The 16,173-nt window shown below is 31.1% G+C and overlaps 1 protein-coding gene across 1 annotated transcript in view; it reads right to left on the bottom strand.

The window, feature by feature from the left end:
- The window catches only part of m (zona pellucida domain-containing protein miniature), an 86,040-nt gene that overhangs the window by 41,133 nt on the left and 28,734 nt on the right, over positions 1 to 16,173 (bottom strand). The window contains exon 2 of the mRNA XM_088257382.1: positions 3,790 to 3,909. Within this exon, the coding sequence (XP_088113508.1) occupies positions 3,790 to 3,885 (96 nt within the window). The 5' untranslated portion in view covers positions 3,886 to 3,909. The remainder of the gene's footprint in view (positions 1 to 3,789; positions 3,910 to 16,173) is intronic.

Below are 16,173 nucleotides of genomic sequence, written 5' to 3'. Positions count from 1 at the left end.
TCACAAAGTGGGCTTTAAAGCATACAGTATTACAATATTCCTATAAAAATTTAAACACTGGCATATCGCTCACTCCTTTCAAGAACTTCATAAATCAAAAATCGTAAATTTTCAGTTGTGCTGTTTTCAGAATGCCCAGAAAATGTACTATATCCCAGCAAAAGAGGCATATTTTAACTAAATATTTACCCGCTACAGGGTAGAAAGTGTTGTTTTTGCATTTCGAAGAAAAGGTATTGTTTAATTATTTTGTTGAATATACTAATTTTTTTTCAAATGGAGAAAAAGCCTTCAGGTTTTACCTAATAAGATATGTTGCACAGTAAAAAGTTCAGTAAGTGGCATGATATTTATTTTCAATACATTATATTATATTTTTAAACTTTAAAAACGTTCTCCTGAAAAATCAAGTATTTTGATTTATGACGTTCTTGAAAGGAGTGAGCGATATGGTTACTTTTTTGAGTTTATTAGTGTGGACACGACAAGTTTTGGGGACTACGGATGTTTTCATTAACAGTTTGTATTTTCACCAGTTGATGAAATCATATTTAGTTCTTGAAACTTGTCGCGTTTTCATTAATAACCTGAAATATTGGTATGGTACAAGTGTTTTATTTTTACATTTTTATATCTTCGTTCTGTTCGAGAAAGTTAAAACCAAAGCAATAAATAGCAAAAATAATAGATATTTGTTCAAAATATATTAAGTTGAAATTGTTGGGCTATTACTCAGCACACTTATCAAGTTATTTTAATTTATTTTTAAATACTTATTTATGAATATAAAAAAAGTATGTGAAAATTCGTATATTTCATATTATTTATCTCAATGGGCTACCCGTGAATAGATTTAATTTAAAAGTGGCATTTATCGGCCCAAAGATCCGCACGATTTTAAATTAGTGTAATATTTTATGTCAATTTGCTCACTATCTTAATCAAATACTTGAGTTATTTGTTGAATAAATACTCGAGTTCCTACTTAAGTGTTTGTATAAAAGTGTGGATATAAGTGGTTTTATAAACAATTATTCGACAGCTAATTAAATCTTGAATAATTTGCTTAATAGGATTTTTCAATGATATTTCAACATGAACAAAGTATATAAAATTAAATGTTTTGAAGTCTGGGTATTTACAGGGCTTCAAACCTGTCATAGGCTGGTACAAGTACATAAAAGAAACAGTGACGGAAATATCTTCTACTTCTTCTTACCTTTATCACCACAAAATTGTCCATAGGTCTAGGTCATTTACAGGGCTTACGATCTTTCCAAAAGTTCTTTAAGATATGTATTATGAACATATGGAGCGAATAGATAGAGATAAAATGACCAAGAAAGTATATTTGGGCAAATGTGAACGGGAGAACAGAACGGGACAGATAAAAAAACTTCACTCCCAGATAAATTAAAACCTAAAATCTGATGATGTCAAAAGTCTATGTAATCGGAGGGCATGTTTTAATAAATGTATGGATATGAAGGAAGCTACGAGTGTACGTCAGGACAGATGAGTGTGGCGTTCCATCCTGTTATCCTACCCCTGCAGAGAAACGACATGATGGCAGTAGAAGAATTAATAATTAATTAATCGCTCAATTAAATTAATAATCAAAGTAATTATTTATGTGAGGAAGTTCTTACAATAAATTCAAATATCATTTCAACCTTTTTTTAAAACTATCTAAAACGTCTTTTTTTATAAAAAAATATTAATTTGTTTGCTTGTCAAATGCAAACGTAGGTTGACTGCAATAAATAAAGAAGTAGAATAAATTAAAACAATGTGATATGAAGCTTCCTGAAATAGTTTATTATCACAATGTTATTTGTCTCTGGTGGCAAAATGGTGGTAAAATGAGGCAATTTAGAATTTTTACTCACATTTATCAGCGTACCTGCGTGTTGAAAAATTTATAGCATTGTCTCGATGATTTATAAGTCTATAGTTACTTATTCCAAATAAGGATGGCCACACAAATAGTGCTTTTATAGGCAAAAAGTATATATCTTCAGAAAAATATGTTTTTCTTTTAAAGTTTGCGCGCTTATCCATGCGTTGAGTTGTGCATGAAACAAATGCTTGTATTTTGTATCAACCTGAGCATTACATTAGTTATATATAACAGTTGTCTCTAAGTAGACGAAGTATCTATTGTTTTTCATAAGAATATAATGGAAGTCTGAGTATTCCAGAGCTTACGATCTGGCATTTGGCTGGCTTAAGTGATTACTTTACATTTATTGGAATGTTTTTCGCAGATACTTTGTGGCACATTTTATAAACTTTATAATATAATACAAATTTGTTTTTAACCACTTTTACAGCGGTATATTTTTTCACCAACCGGTTTCGACAAGAACCTTGTCATCATCAGGGTTAAACATGTACTAATTCTAAAACATCAACATATTCATAGTTAAGTTCTTTATTTTACTTTTTACTTTTTTTATTAATTTTTAAGTCAAACACAGATTTTTTGAGTCTATTAAGTTGTATTTTATTGAAAAAATACATAAAAACTAGTATTGTGACAATTGTTTTCCCTAGTTATTATGGTATTTCTAAACGAATGGGAAGATTAAATGGACTGACGGTCCTTTATGTAGCTATACAATTCATAAATTCTAAACGCTTGCATGATGCGTTATTGATGAACTAATAATTTTTAATAGATTTATATTATCCACTGACACTTCGTGATGGAATTGCATTTTTAATTTATTATTAGATTAAAACCAATATTTTTAGCTTTTCCACTTTTTTATTTGACCAGCGACCGGGTTTCGTCGTTACCGACATCATCAGACTGGTGATGTCGGTAACGACGAAACCCGGTCGCTGGTCAAATAAAAAAGTGGAAAAGCTAAAAATATTGGTTTTAATCTAATAATAAATTAATAATTTTTAATACAATTATACATATCTACATATGTAAATAAATTTTTCAAAATAATATTACCAACAATTGCATTATGATCCAAAACATTAATTCTATCACAAATTGCCATGTCAATAGATTCTTCCTTTCCCAGAAAAATAAATATAAGCGTTCGTACCTACATCCCCCATTAACTATTGTTGACTCCCATAAATTATTACTGAACATGTTAAAACTATCACTTAAGTACCTAGAATTGTAAAGTTACATAAGGACCGTCAGTCCATTTAATCTTCACATTCGTTTGAAAATGTCATAACTAGGCGAAATAATTGCCTCAATACTAATTTTAATGCGTTTTTTTTTAACTTAGTGGACTCAAAAAATCTGTGTTTGATTTAAAATTAAAACATAAATAAAAAGAGTTCTATAAATTTACAACGCTAAATCAATACATAATTATTTTTCTGTGTTTCAGTCTTGTTTATTTTTTACTATTGTCGTAAATATGTTTTTAAAATATTTATTTATAATTTTTACTATATTTCACCCTCCGCTTTTATTTTATATACTTATTTTAGTTACTTTCTTTTAAAATTGTGTTATTTTTGCATGTACGTTGTTAAATTGTGTCGGGTTGTGGTCCCGTGGTTAGTGTCGCGCACTCTTAAGTCAGAGATTCTCGGTTCGAACCCACTCTACCACAATTCAATACATATTTCTAATAATGAGCCGCTTAGGCTAACAGAATGTTCCTATAATGCAAATTACTCGTCGAGAATATTATTTATGTTTGCCTTAAGTATTATTGTCATATGTTTTTTTTTTTAATAATAATAATAAATAATCTTTTAAGACTGTATTGTGAGATGATAGGTTAGATTTTTAAATAAGTGACTTACCAAAAATATGAGAAAAGCGAGACACGTTCCAGTCAGGTATTTCCTGAAAAATATTCCCGGACCCCTGTCTGCCATTTTTATTCTCGCTCGTCTCATGATGTAGCCAGGGTTGTCTTGACCCTGAAAATAATGAAAAATAAAAAAAAATTAAAAAGGTTTTAAAATAAATATTAAATAATAATAATAATAAAACCCTTATCCGCACCCCAATAGTGCATAGGGCACTGTTTCATATAAACGCTGTGTTATCTCGATCGTTTACACACGAAGGAAAGGTGATCAGCCCTCCGTTTCAGGTACCAGTCCAGGATAATATTGAATAAATATTAGAGTGAAAAAATCACTTATATTTAATATTAGATTAAAACCAATATTTTTAGCTTTTCCACTTTATTTTTATTTGACCAGCGACCGTGTTTTGTCGTTACCGACATCATCAGACTGGGGGGATGGATTTCATTGACATCAACAGACCCCAGTCTGATGATGTCAGTAACGACGAAACCCGGTCGCTGGTCAAATAAAAATAAAGTGGAAAAGCTAAAAATATTGGTTTTAATCTAATAATAAATTAAAATGCAATTCCATCACGATGTGTCAGTGGATAATATAAATCACTTATATTTATTTAACCCCCCCTGGGAATCAAACCCGGGACTTCCAGAACGGTAGCCGAGCGTGCTGACCATTACACTACGGAGGCGGACAAAAAATAAATATTACATGTGATTTTTCACTCTCATATTTATATAACATAACTAAAAAAATAGTGTATTGCAGGTTTATAGCCGTTTTTTATGTATTTAAAGATCGAAAATGTTAAAGTTGATGTGCACGATACTTTTTAAAAGGGTAATCATTTTTTCATGTGTGTCATGTTTTTATTTAAAATTATTAAAGAAAATACTAGTTTTTTTCCACTTGAGTTTATTTTTGACGACTAGTTTCGGAAGCTAAGCTTCCATAATTCAGGTCAAAATGTAAACATCTACACCTGAAGATGGAAGCTTAGCTTCCGAAAGAAGTCGTCATAAATAAACTGAAGTGGTAAAAAAACAAGTGTTTTCTTTATAATTTCAACATGTTTTACCACAAAGTAAATGCCGAAACAACAAATATTTTTGTTTTTCACACTGTTTAAAATAAAATTGTCTTTATGGCCCACTTTTTGTGATTTATCAAAAAATTACTCGAAAAAATTAAGTAAATTTTGTTATTCTTATAGAACGGTTAAACAAAATTACAAGTTGCATGAAATCGGAAGTAGGAGCAGAGAAAAGGCGAAGAAAACATGGCCTGATCAAATATTTCAAATACTTGAAAGTGGTTTTTAAAGGAAAAGTTATGTGGAGTTATTTTCTCTCCGCCTATCCTTCAAGGATTTTACTAATGATTTATTAGTGATTTTACACTGTAATATTTATTAAATATTACCCTGGATTGGTTCCTGAAGCGCAAGAGTGATCACCTTGCCTTCGTATAAGTAATGATCAAGATAACACTGCGTCAAATCGATGCAGTGCCCTATGCACCATAGGGTGCTGATAAGGGTTATAAAAATAAAAATAAATATCTTTCAAGGAAGCGGCATGATGATTAATTAGTAAGTCAGTTTTTTTCTTCTTCTTCTTATCCTTATTCGCACTCAGTGCCGGATAGGGTACTGCATCGTACATAAGCAGTGTTATCTTGATTCTTTAATACACTAAAGAAAGATGATCAGTCCTGCTACTCAGATACCAGTCCAGGGTAATAGAAAATAATTATTATGGTGATTTTTTTTTATTTTAACCCTCCTAAGAATTGAACCCGGTGCCTTCAATGTAGTAACCAAACGCGTTGACAACAACACTAAAGGAACGGACCATCGTGACCGAAAGACCATGGGATTGATTTAATATTTATTAAAAAAAACCTGTATTCATATTATTACTATTTTTTAATATGCTTTTATAAAGTAATTTTATTTATTTAAAAAATATATACCTATGTATTTTTTTAATATGATTATTTTTTATATAGGGATGACTCGCAAAACCTCTATTAGAGGCCTGTTGAAACCTCTTATCTAGCAACAATGATTTTAAAGTCACTTACTAAAATGTTGGATAGAAAGCCAAAAGAATTATCTTTGTTTTGGGAGGTATGTGATCATGATGGAGGTCTTTGCAGGTGATATTCTGCATTTCTTTTGTACAACTACGTAAAATACGTAAGCATACAATAAAATAGACATTAATATGCTTTACATTTTTTCTTTCCCATGTCTAATATAAAATCAAATAAAAACATAATAATTCCGTTGAGGTACTAATTTGCATAAGGTTTTATTGTTTCAAATTATCAATTCTAGCCATTTATATCTTAAGACCTCAAACTAGTAGTCTTTATAGTCTTATTCAACTAAGTTTTTACAAATGAAAATACGTATTAAAGCTGTCTATTAAATTTCTTACACTTTAATCTAATACACCCAATTATGCTCGCATACTTTAGAGAATTTTCTGCTTTTACCTAATGGTTACCCATTTTATACAGCCTTTTTGTGTTAGTCAACATTATTCTCACTGCTATGCGCCGCGTCATTCATTTCTAAAAGGTTTTCTCATGCTTCTTATAAAGGTTAACGTGCGTTTACCGCGAATTTAGAAAATTTAACGCTCGAGTTCCATAGCAATCTTTCATGCTGAAATTTTAAAATATAAATAAAACAACCTCACAAAGATTAAAGGAAACACGTCAATGTACGTTTTCTAAAAGAAAAATGTGTATATCACAATTATTTAATGTAATTAACAATAGTGGTTTGACTTTGTGAGGAATGAAGAGATAAGGAGTAGGATGCAGCAAATCTTGGTCACAACTGTCGTCAAGAAAAGCCGATTCAGTTGGCTTGGCCATGTACTCCGCATGCCTATTGAGACCCTTAATCAAGATTGCCTCTTTTATAAGGCATCAGGCTCGCGCCGCCCAGGACGACCACTTCTGACAATTCCTCGGCAGTTCTCGTCAGAACTTCGGGACGCGGGTCTGACTTGAGAGGACGCAAGGGGCACCCGACAGAAAAGCCTGGAGACAGTTTGTTGACTCTATATGCTCCACCTAGGGAGCGGATATGGTTTAATATATAATAATCAACAATATAGTTTCAATTGTAGTATGTTATAACGCATGTAAATGCTTTTTAAAATATTTATTAGGTGCCTGAGAAAATCTCTTTTTGCCTATTATGTACAAAGATTTACATATAACATATTTAGTTTGTATTTCGTAAAAAGAATACTGATTGTATGTATAAGTCAATAAATTACTTAGGTTGATTCCTAAAAACAATACAATAGATTTAATGTATTCAATATCTTTACGATATTTTTTTTTTTTTTTTTTTTTTTTATATTATTTTTTGACATCTCATCAAAGATGAAGAAGAATATGGAAGTCTGGGCATTTACGGGGCTTACGACCGTCATAGGCTGGTTTAAGTGATCACTTTACACACGTGTAACATTCACCAATTCTACCCATTATTGACAACCACACTACTCAAATTCTTGGAAGTTCTATATATATGAACCAATTTAGAAACTTTGTTCTTGAATCACTAGAACTTCACTAGAGACATCTATTGGTGAGATGTAAAGAAGCTTTTTTTTTATCAAGCAGAAACTCTTATATTAGTATGTGAGATCCAAATCCTGGATTATAATCACACACATGAGAAACGCCAGAAAATACCATTTTCATTTTTATTATTTTTATTACGCCAGAAAATACCATTTTCATTTTTATTATCTTTACGATACGCGTCTTTTTTCCGCACCATTGCGCTAACCCTGTGGCAAAAATATTTAATGCGAGACAGAGAGAGGGAACGCGCTAATGAAAAAGTACATCAGTTCCGTCTTAAAAGCACCTATTATGGCGAAAAAAAATGTGTTTACATAATTCTGTACAAAAAATATGATTTTTTCTACAGAATTAACTCAAAAAATAACTCGAGAGTAGGGTGGTTAACTCGCAAAATTTGTATCAATTTTTGTATTTCATTATTTAGGTTTTATAATTCTTGAAATGCTGGTAAATTTTGACATGATGTGCTTCTGATTCACTATATAGTCACTAAACAAACTTCTGTATCAACGCCAGTTAATATTTAAAAAAATAAAAACTGGTTCTTATTTAATTATATTAACTTTTAAACAAATATTTTTTATTGCAATCGTAAATTCACATTGGTTTATAATATACTGTTAAATTTGGTTGTAATATAAAATTGAATTTCTTACAAATCAAAGATGTATGAATTTTATGGCGAGTTTATTACGAAAATATCGTATGATTTGATAGCATGTAACATTTCACACACATGTTCCATTCACTCATTCATTCATGCATTGTATGAGGTGTCGGAAAGCGATAAGATAAACATCGAATTTGCTAAATCCGTACATTAAATCGTAATAAATAACTGGTTTATTGTTGTTTAATGTCTAATGTTTGTAGAGGAGTAGGTACAAATATACAGTTTCAAATGGCCCATTCAGGAAAATTATTATTAGTATCCAAAGCCATTAACGACACGCACTAAGAGATAAAGGCATAAGTCAATGTTCGCTTATGTAAATATTGCGATAAAATAGAGCTGAAGAATTTTTAAGGAAGCCATCAATATTTTTCCAATAATCGATGAGAAAATGAAACACTTCTATATACTTAGTGATTCAATACATTAAAAAGTGTGTAATTTTCTCATCAAGGTATTATTGATTAAATATCAGAATGAAAAAACACTTTTTTTACCCCCCTGGAAAACAAACCCAAACCCCCAGCATAGTAGTCAAATTAGTAGTCACGGTTGTGCTAATTATTACATTTTTTTTATCTTTGGATCACTTATATTTATACTTCTTAATTAACAATTTATCTTTCACCATTTCCATCTCTTTTGTCATAACAATATATTGACTTCTCCGGAAATCAAATTAGTTGAACTTGATAACCATTAAGCTGAGGAAGTCGACGAAAAAGTACTGAAGAAAAAAATTATAATTTAAAAAAAGTATAAATCGTACTCTTTAAAGTTCTTTGCTCACTCTGTGCGGAAGACCTGCTGAAACGCAGTGAGATAAAAATAATAACATTTTATGTGTCCGGCCCGAAGTACCGTTCCTGATTCGGAACACACCTTCCATTTCGTTCATCGGCCACGTGGGGATTTTAACGGTCGTGAGTTATTTTGTCGTCGGATATTTATTCAACACATATTTCACATGATAAATATTGGGGAACGGCACGTAAAAGGTTAATAACTATTTTTCGTGTTTGTTTTTTGCTATTTATTTTCTAACGGCAATTTAATTTACGGATTACTTTGAAATTTTAACACGGTAAAATATTAATGTTTAAAATCTTTAAAAAAGACAAAATATTTATTTTATTGGATGAGTACCTTAAATAGTATTATCATATAACAGAAACTCATAAACTAACCGTCTCCTGTAGGGGTAGACAGAAAGAATAGAAAGCCACACCAGTCTTGAAAACAATCTTCGCCTCTTCCTCTTTTCAACATATCTTCTCCTCATACATACACATCGATTATTCTGACTCCTGCCCTGACTACTTTGAATTATTTTTAATTCTTAATGTTTAAGTTTTTTCGGTCTTTCACTGCTCCTATTCGCAACTACATTCACTTCATAAATTTTAAATCTCCTTAAGGCGAGATTCTTCCTCCTTATTCGATAGCCCACATCTTTACCTAGGTAATATTTCAGGTATTTTGTGTATTAAAAGCATTGTTAGCTCTTGTTACATTATGTTGTTACCATTATTGTTTAAAGTGGTATTACACAAAGTGAAAGATAAGGAGAGTGTTAATATTTAAGGTGATAGAATTTTTTCTCGAAACACCGTTCTTTAGATATATATTGGAATTAGGAAAAAAACAATTTAAAACTCCTTCCCTTTCAATCAATCTTTCCTTTCCAGAACCATAAATTTATTTTAAATAAAAACTTCTTTTATCAATACAAAAACACTGTTTCAAGCAAAAAATGCAGTTACGTTAAATGTTTTTTTAGATGGGAATTGCATTTATTATTTACCTTGCTTATTATGTACAAGGTTTACAGATCATTTAATGGATTTTTATTTCTTCTAGCTAATTAAATATGTTTTTATTTGAATCTGTGTTGGGAACAGGAGGTATAATCTAGTGTGGACCAAACAGGAACTCCTCAGCATTTGCTCATTGCTGGGAGGAAACTACGTAAAACTCCTCAGGAGAAGGCGGACTGTTGACTGTCATCAACAGACCTTTCGTTCCACTAGAAAAAGGTTCGGCATTTTGTGTCGTGCTTTGGTTTATGTTACCAACGTCTTTCACTATCTTTTTATTTAAAAAAAAAACGGTAAATGGTACCTGAGTTTAAAATAAATTAAGTTGTGGGCAATTTACTATCCCGCCTTAAGAATCGATGTACTTGTTCTAGTAACCCACTGCAAATGCATATGATTTCATTTGCAAAACAATAAATAAATTGCATAGCTGCTTGTCTTACGGGTGGCGGGAATCGAACCCATGGTCTCACGATTATAAATAAATTACATTGGCTATGCATTCAGTAGTGTAAAATCGTTCCCTGTGTTCACTGTTTAGTCTTCCCAGCATTCGATGTCAAAGATCACGAGAAATTTCTCATGGTGGTACCACCTTCAGTATCCATCTCACCATAAAAAGTATCAGTCATATTTTTGACCCGGTAACGAAATACATAATTTATTACTGATAGCTTTTTTACAGCCATTTAATAATGATTCATCAGCAAAAAATACGGATGTTCTACATGAATTAATATTATTTACATTTCAACATACAAAAGGAAGAATATGTAAACTTTATAAAATAAAACAACTTTGTTTTAACCACTTTTTATTGGTACACTTTTTCCAACCGGTTTCGACAAGAACCTTGTCATCATCAGGGTTTATGTACTAATTCTAAAACATTGAATACTCATAGTAAGGTTATAGTTAATTACCCTTCCCTTACGATGCCAAAACTTCCACGCACTCCGTACACCATATGAAAAAGTGATTTTAAAAAATGTTATTTAAAAGTACAGGAATTTTAAAACCTTACTATGAGTATTTCAATGTTTTAGAATTAGTACGTAAGCCCTGATGATGACAAGTTTCTTGTCGAAACCAGTTGGAAAAAATGTACCAATAAAAAGTGGTTAAAACAAAGTTGTTTTTATTAAAAAGGAGCTTTATCTACAGATAAAAGTTGCAATTGGAGCATCTCATAAATAGACAATTTTTGTGAATACGGGCTATAGTAATATTTTACATTGATTGCAATCGCTTGATTTAATAAATCCCGACTTTAATTGGATCGCGATGTTTATGAACATAGACTACCAACGGTAACTGTTTCCAATATCGTATTACATTCAGAAAATTAAGTTGTAAAACTTAGATTTTAATGTAAAAATAAAACAACATTTTAAGTGTGTCCAATTACTTGTTCACAAAATCTGGATTATTTCCAATTGCAGGAGTTATTTTCACAAATATTATGAAAATAACTCCTGTTATTGGAGATAATCCAGATTTTGTGAACAAGTATTTAGACACACTAAATTTTCTAAATGAATTATCTGGTCAAATTATAAGCCTAAATAATATAAATGAAAATGATATTTTCTGGCGTTTCTCGTGTGTGTGATTACAATCCAGAATTCGGACCTCACATACAAATAAAAGAGTTTCTGCTGAATAAAAAGCTTCTTTTAATCTCACCAGTATATATGACTCTAGTGAAGTTCTAGTGATTCAAGAAAAATGTTTCAAAATTGGTTCATATATATAGAACTTCCAAGAATTTGAGTATTGTGGTTGTCAATAATGGGTAGAGTTGGTGAATGTTACACGTGTGTAAAGTGATCACTGAAACCAGCCTATGACGGTCATCAGCCCCGTAAATACTCAGACTTCTATATTCTTCTTCATCTTTGATGAGATGTCAAAAAATAATATTAAAATAAAACACTTAAGTATACAGCTTAAGGTGGAGACTGACCAGAGCATTTTGTCGTAACGTAACACTTTACGATGTGAGCATTCAAGCACTCAGAAATGCTCCGGTCAGTCTCCACCTTAAGACAATTTATTAATCAATATACTACTAATTTCAAGATCTACAGATGATCTCTCAAACAGATGAAAATATAAAAATGTTTTATTTATTCAACTGTTGAATGACAGGTTGTTCCAAGGTAGGCACCGTGGCGTAGCTCGAAAGACTCTCGACTGTGAATCTGGGGTCACGGATTCGATTCGTGGTCATTGGAAATATTTATTTTTGTTGGTGTGGGTGTTTTTGATGTATTTTTCATATCTTTCTTCCCTATTCCTACTTTCCTTTGGACTTTGAAGTTTATTCCTTAAAAATACCATTGTTTTATAGGAAAGTAATGTTTAAATCTTGGCATTCCCAGAACATGAACATGACATTGGCTAAATTAAATTATCACTTTGTTTTTTATTTATTGTTTCGGCATTAACTTTGTGGTAAGACATGTTACAATGATTAAAGAAAACACTTGTTTTTTACCACTTGAGTTTTATTATAGACTACATGTTTCAGAAGTTAAACTTCCATCATTCAGGTCTGTATAATAACTAAAATATAAAATTGTTCTATAAATAAGGAATCCTTATTTATAGAACAATTTTATATTTTATATTTTAGTTATTATACAGACCTGAATGATGGAAGTTTAACTTCTGAAACATGTAGTCTATAATAAAACTCAAGTGGTAAAAAACAAGTGTTTTCTTTAATCATTATCACTTTGTTCACTGTGGAATATTCACCATGAGAATCCATAATGATATGTCAAAGTGTAAAAATACCTAACTCATTAGTGAAGGAACTCAGATTTGTGAACAAGAACTTGGAGTCACCCAAAATGTTGTGAATAAAAAAATGCGTCAAATTATAAGCGTTATAAAAATTGATAATCATGTTTGTAATCACCCGTTGATGAAAAAATCTCCAGTTTTCGAAACTTGTCGTATGTAATGAAAAAAACACAATAAGTGGTTTTATATTCTACAAGTAAGAGACCGAGTAAGAAATACCGACATCTGGAGCATGTGTAAGACAGAGGATATCGTAAGGTGGGGACGACAACGAAGGCGATACTGAAATGAACATATAAACAGAATGTCAGAAGACAGACTTCCACGCGTATGCGACATGCGGAAACACAAACAGATCCCTAAGGATCTACAAAAAGAAGAAGAATAAGATACTTTACAAGTGCTTAGTTTAAAAAATAATATTGATCGTTGATAGGCCCCATGCCTCGTAAAAGCATTATATAAATCACCTCGAATGTTATCTTTTTTGTGGTTGCTCGAAAAGCTTTTATAATTGTTCAGATAATAATTATCGTCCATTTTTGAAGCCTAGTTTTGGTCGCATGCACATTTTCACGATCGTGTAATTGGATTAAGTTTCGATAGCGGGCGTATTTGAGCTACGTACTACGCGGTCTAGATAAATAAATAATCAACGTCGGTAGAGTAGAGAAGGAAGAATTCCTAGAAAAACTGTGTAATAATATTTCATATCAGATCCATGCCGCAAAAGAAATCTCTTTTGGTAGGTGCTTCTTGTAAATACGTATATTTCATGGATTTTCCCGCCTCCGTGGCGTAGCGGTTATCTTATCTGACTACCATGCACGACGTCCCAGATTCGATTCTATGGCGGATCGATAATAAATTAATGATCAATATTTGGTGCTTAAATCATTTGAACCTTACCCATACTAAAACACCAACGAACTAACTGACTAACCATCACACCGCTTCCCTTAATAATAATAAAACTTAAAAGTGGTCTTAAACAAGTGTTTTATATTTATTTTTAAACTACGAGTATCGTGTGTTTTAATTCATGAATAATGATTGGGAGACACCAAAAATGTTGTGTATTGAAAATGATTTATTTCAATCCATGATAAAGTTTAGTCTTATTCTAATGAAAAATCATCTTACTGATAGTGTTGACTGATAATTGTGCACATACAAGTAAAATAAGAGAAAATATGACGTTAATCATCAGGTATTGGACGATAATTGTTATTTTTTTATGGAATACAGTAATTCCACAAAGATAAGAATAAAACGATGACTGAAGTATATTTTTTCTGTTTTATTTAGATAACTGTTTAAAATCAACATCTACAAAATAAACACTACCTTATCAAGAAAAAGTGTCCTATGTACATTTACATAGGTACGCGTATTTATTTTGGCGCGCGTTAAAAAAACGAATAAACAACTTTGTGATGACACTGCGTATAATCTGATAATCACGACTCGCAGTCCAATAATCATTGAACTATAAAGTATAATATCGCATTGTTACAAGATAAGATCGGCAGAGAACTATAATAACTAGTGAACAGTTATATAATGACGGAGCACTCAAAATCACGATTTAATGGCTAAGAAAGTATAATAATTAAATAAATTTGTACCAAATTTATTATTACAGACATCGAGATATAGTAAGTACTCGTATATTTGTTTGACCTCTATCGTCATCTAAATGGTATATAGGGCATCGCAATAAATTAACTATACTGATTATTTTGCCATCATAAAAGTCATAATTATATGAATGTAAGGTAATCAGGCTTACATTTTAAATTTTTGATCTAGAAGCATAATGTATTTAAAAGAATTTAAATTATGTGTTATTTGTGAAGGAGTGCAAGATGAAAAATATTGATTATGTATAGGAAAAAAGAACGGGGGAGAGTTGATTGGTAAGAAAGTAAGAATATATGAAATATCTAAAGCACTTGGGGTTGCACATACGCATTTGTACAAGCTTCGTAAGTTAGATATTTGCTGATATGTAAAAGTCCCTTCGGGGAACTTCTTATTTTTAACTTTTTGGTATGATAATATAACATCTCTCTTTATCATTCATTGTTCATTTTGTGTAATACCACTTAAAAACACTACTTCATGACTACCAGTTTCGGAATAATTATTCCATCATCGGGTCAAATGTAGACTATAGATCTAAGGGAGTGAACGATTAATGATAAGGATCGTATTAAAAAAAAATATTTTGACTGTATCATATCGCCTTTTCAAAGCGTATCTTAGTACGTAAAATAATTTGAGAAGAATCTTACAAACATTTCATAAAGATTTCTGATAAAATATAAAAATAAAACGTACTGAACTCAACCATAGATCGTGCCTAGAACTCGCATGTGAAAGAAGATATCAATTGAAGGATAAATACAACACCCAAAATTTTAGTAATTTGGTTGTAAATCATGGGTAGAATGGAGAAGGTTACACGTGTACAAAGTGATCATTTAAACCAGCATACGACAGGTGGTAACCCCTGTGAATACCCAGACTGCTTTATTCCACTCCATCTATATAAGGAAGTCAATTTAATTCAAATAAATTTATTTTCATCCATAAATAGCGCCGTTTTAATCATAAACTAATAAATTAATCGAAGCAATATATGAGTAAATAATTAAATAATCACGTCGTTTAATTTTTTTATTAATTAATCAATCGAACTTCTTTAAGCAGTGGAAATGTGTTGAAAACCGATTTCTCACGCCTAGCGGAAATGGAAATATACCAGTATTTTAATCACATTAGATTCTCACATTTCAAAAGACACCTAACTTGTCACATATTTCTCAAAACACTAAGTAGGCATATTAAAACCTTTGACACTCCTTAGTTCCTTAATAATTATTTTTATATAGGTAGCACTCAATTGATTTATATAAGTTTATATAAATATATATAAATATATAAGCCTCACATTAGTTTCGTATAAGAACATCGTAGCGTGAAGAGATTTAAGATTTTTAACCAGAGATTATTTAAATTAGTACCTATATCGATTTTTTAGAAATTGTTTTCGTTTTCGAAGCTTTATAAATAAAAATAAAGATAGTCAGTGTTTCATTTGCAATCCAACAGAACTTACACTTAATTACTATTTTCAAAGTCGGTTAAAGCAAGTTATCAGGTTGTAATAAATTTATTAGATTATGAGGTGCAAATGTAAACTATACTTGAAGGAACTTGTTTCAGAAATGATAAACATCCTACAAATGAGCATTTCTAAGCTTTCTCTAGGTGTGAGAAAGTTGCACTCAGTAATTACTAAGGAAAGCATATAGATAATGAAACGGAATGTGACCAATCAACCCCCCCGTTATTCGGTCTGTATTTATAAGATTTACGAACTATTTGCTGAAAGCTTTCGAAAATTGTACCATATAAGTGTTTCACGCCATTCTCAACTTCTATACG

This window comes from Brachycentrus maculatus, unplaced genomic scaffold (genome assembly GCF_059751285.1).
Source record: "Brachycentrus maculatus isolate JH-2025_06_01 unplaced genomic scaffold, ASM5975128v1 h1tg000081l, whole genome shotgun sequence".
Classification (NCBI taxonomy): Eukaryota; Metazoa; Arthropoda; class Insecta; order Trichoptera; family Brachycentridae; genus Brachycentrus; species Brachycentrus maculatus.
The sequence above is the reverse complement of the archived record's forward strand: the minus strand, read 5'-3'. Positions and strand labels throughout refer to the sequence as shown.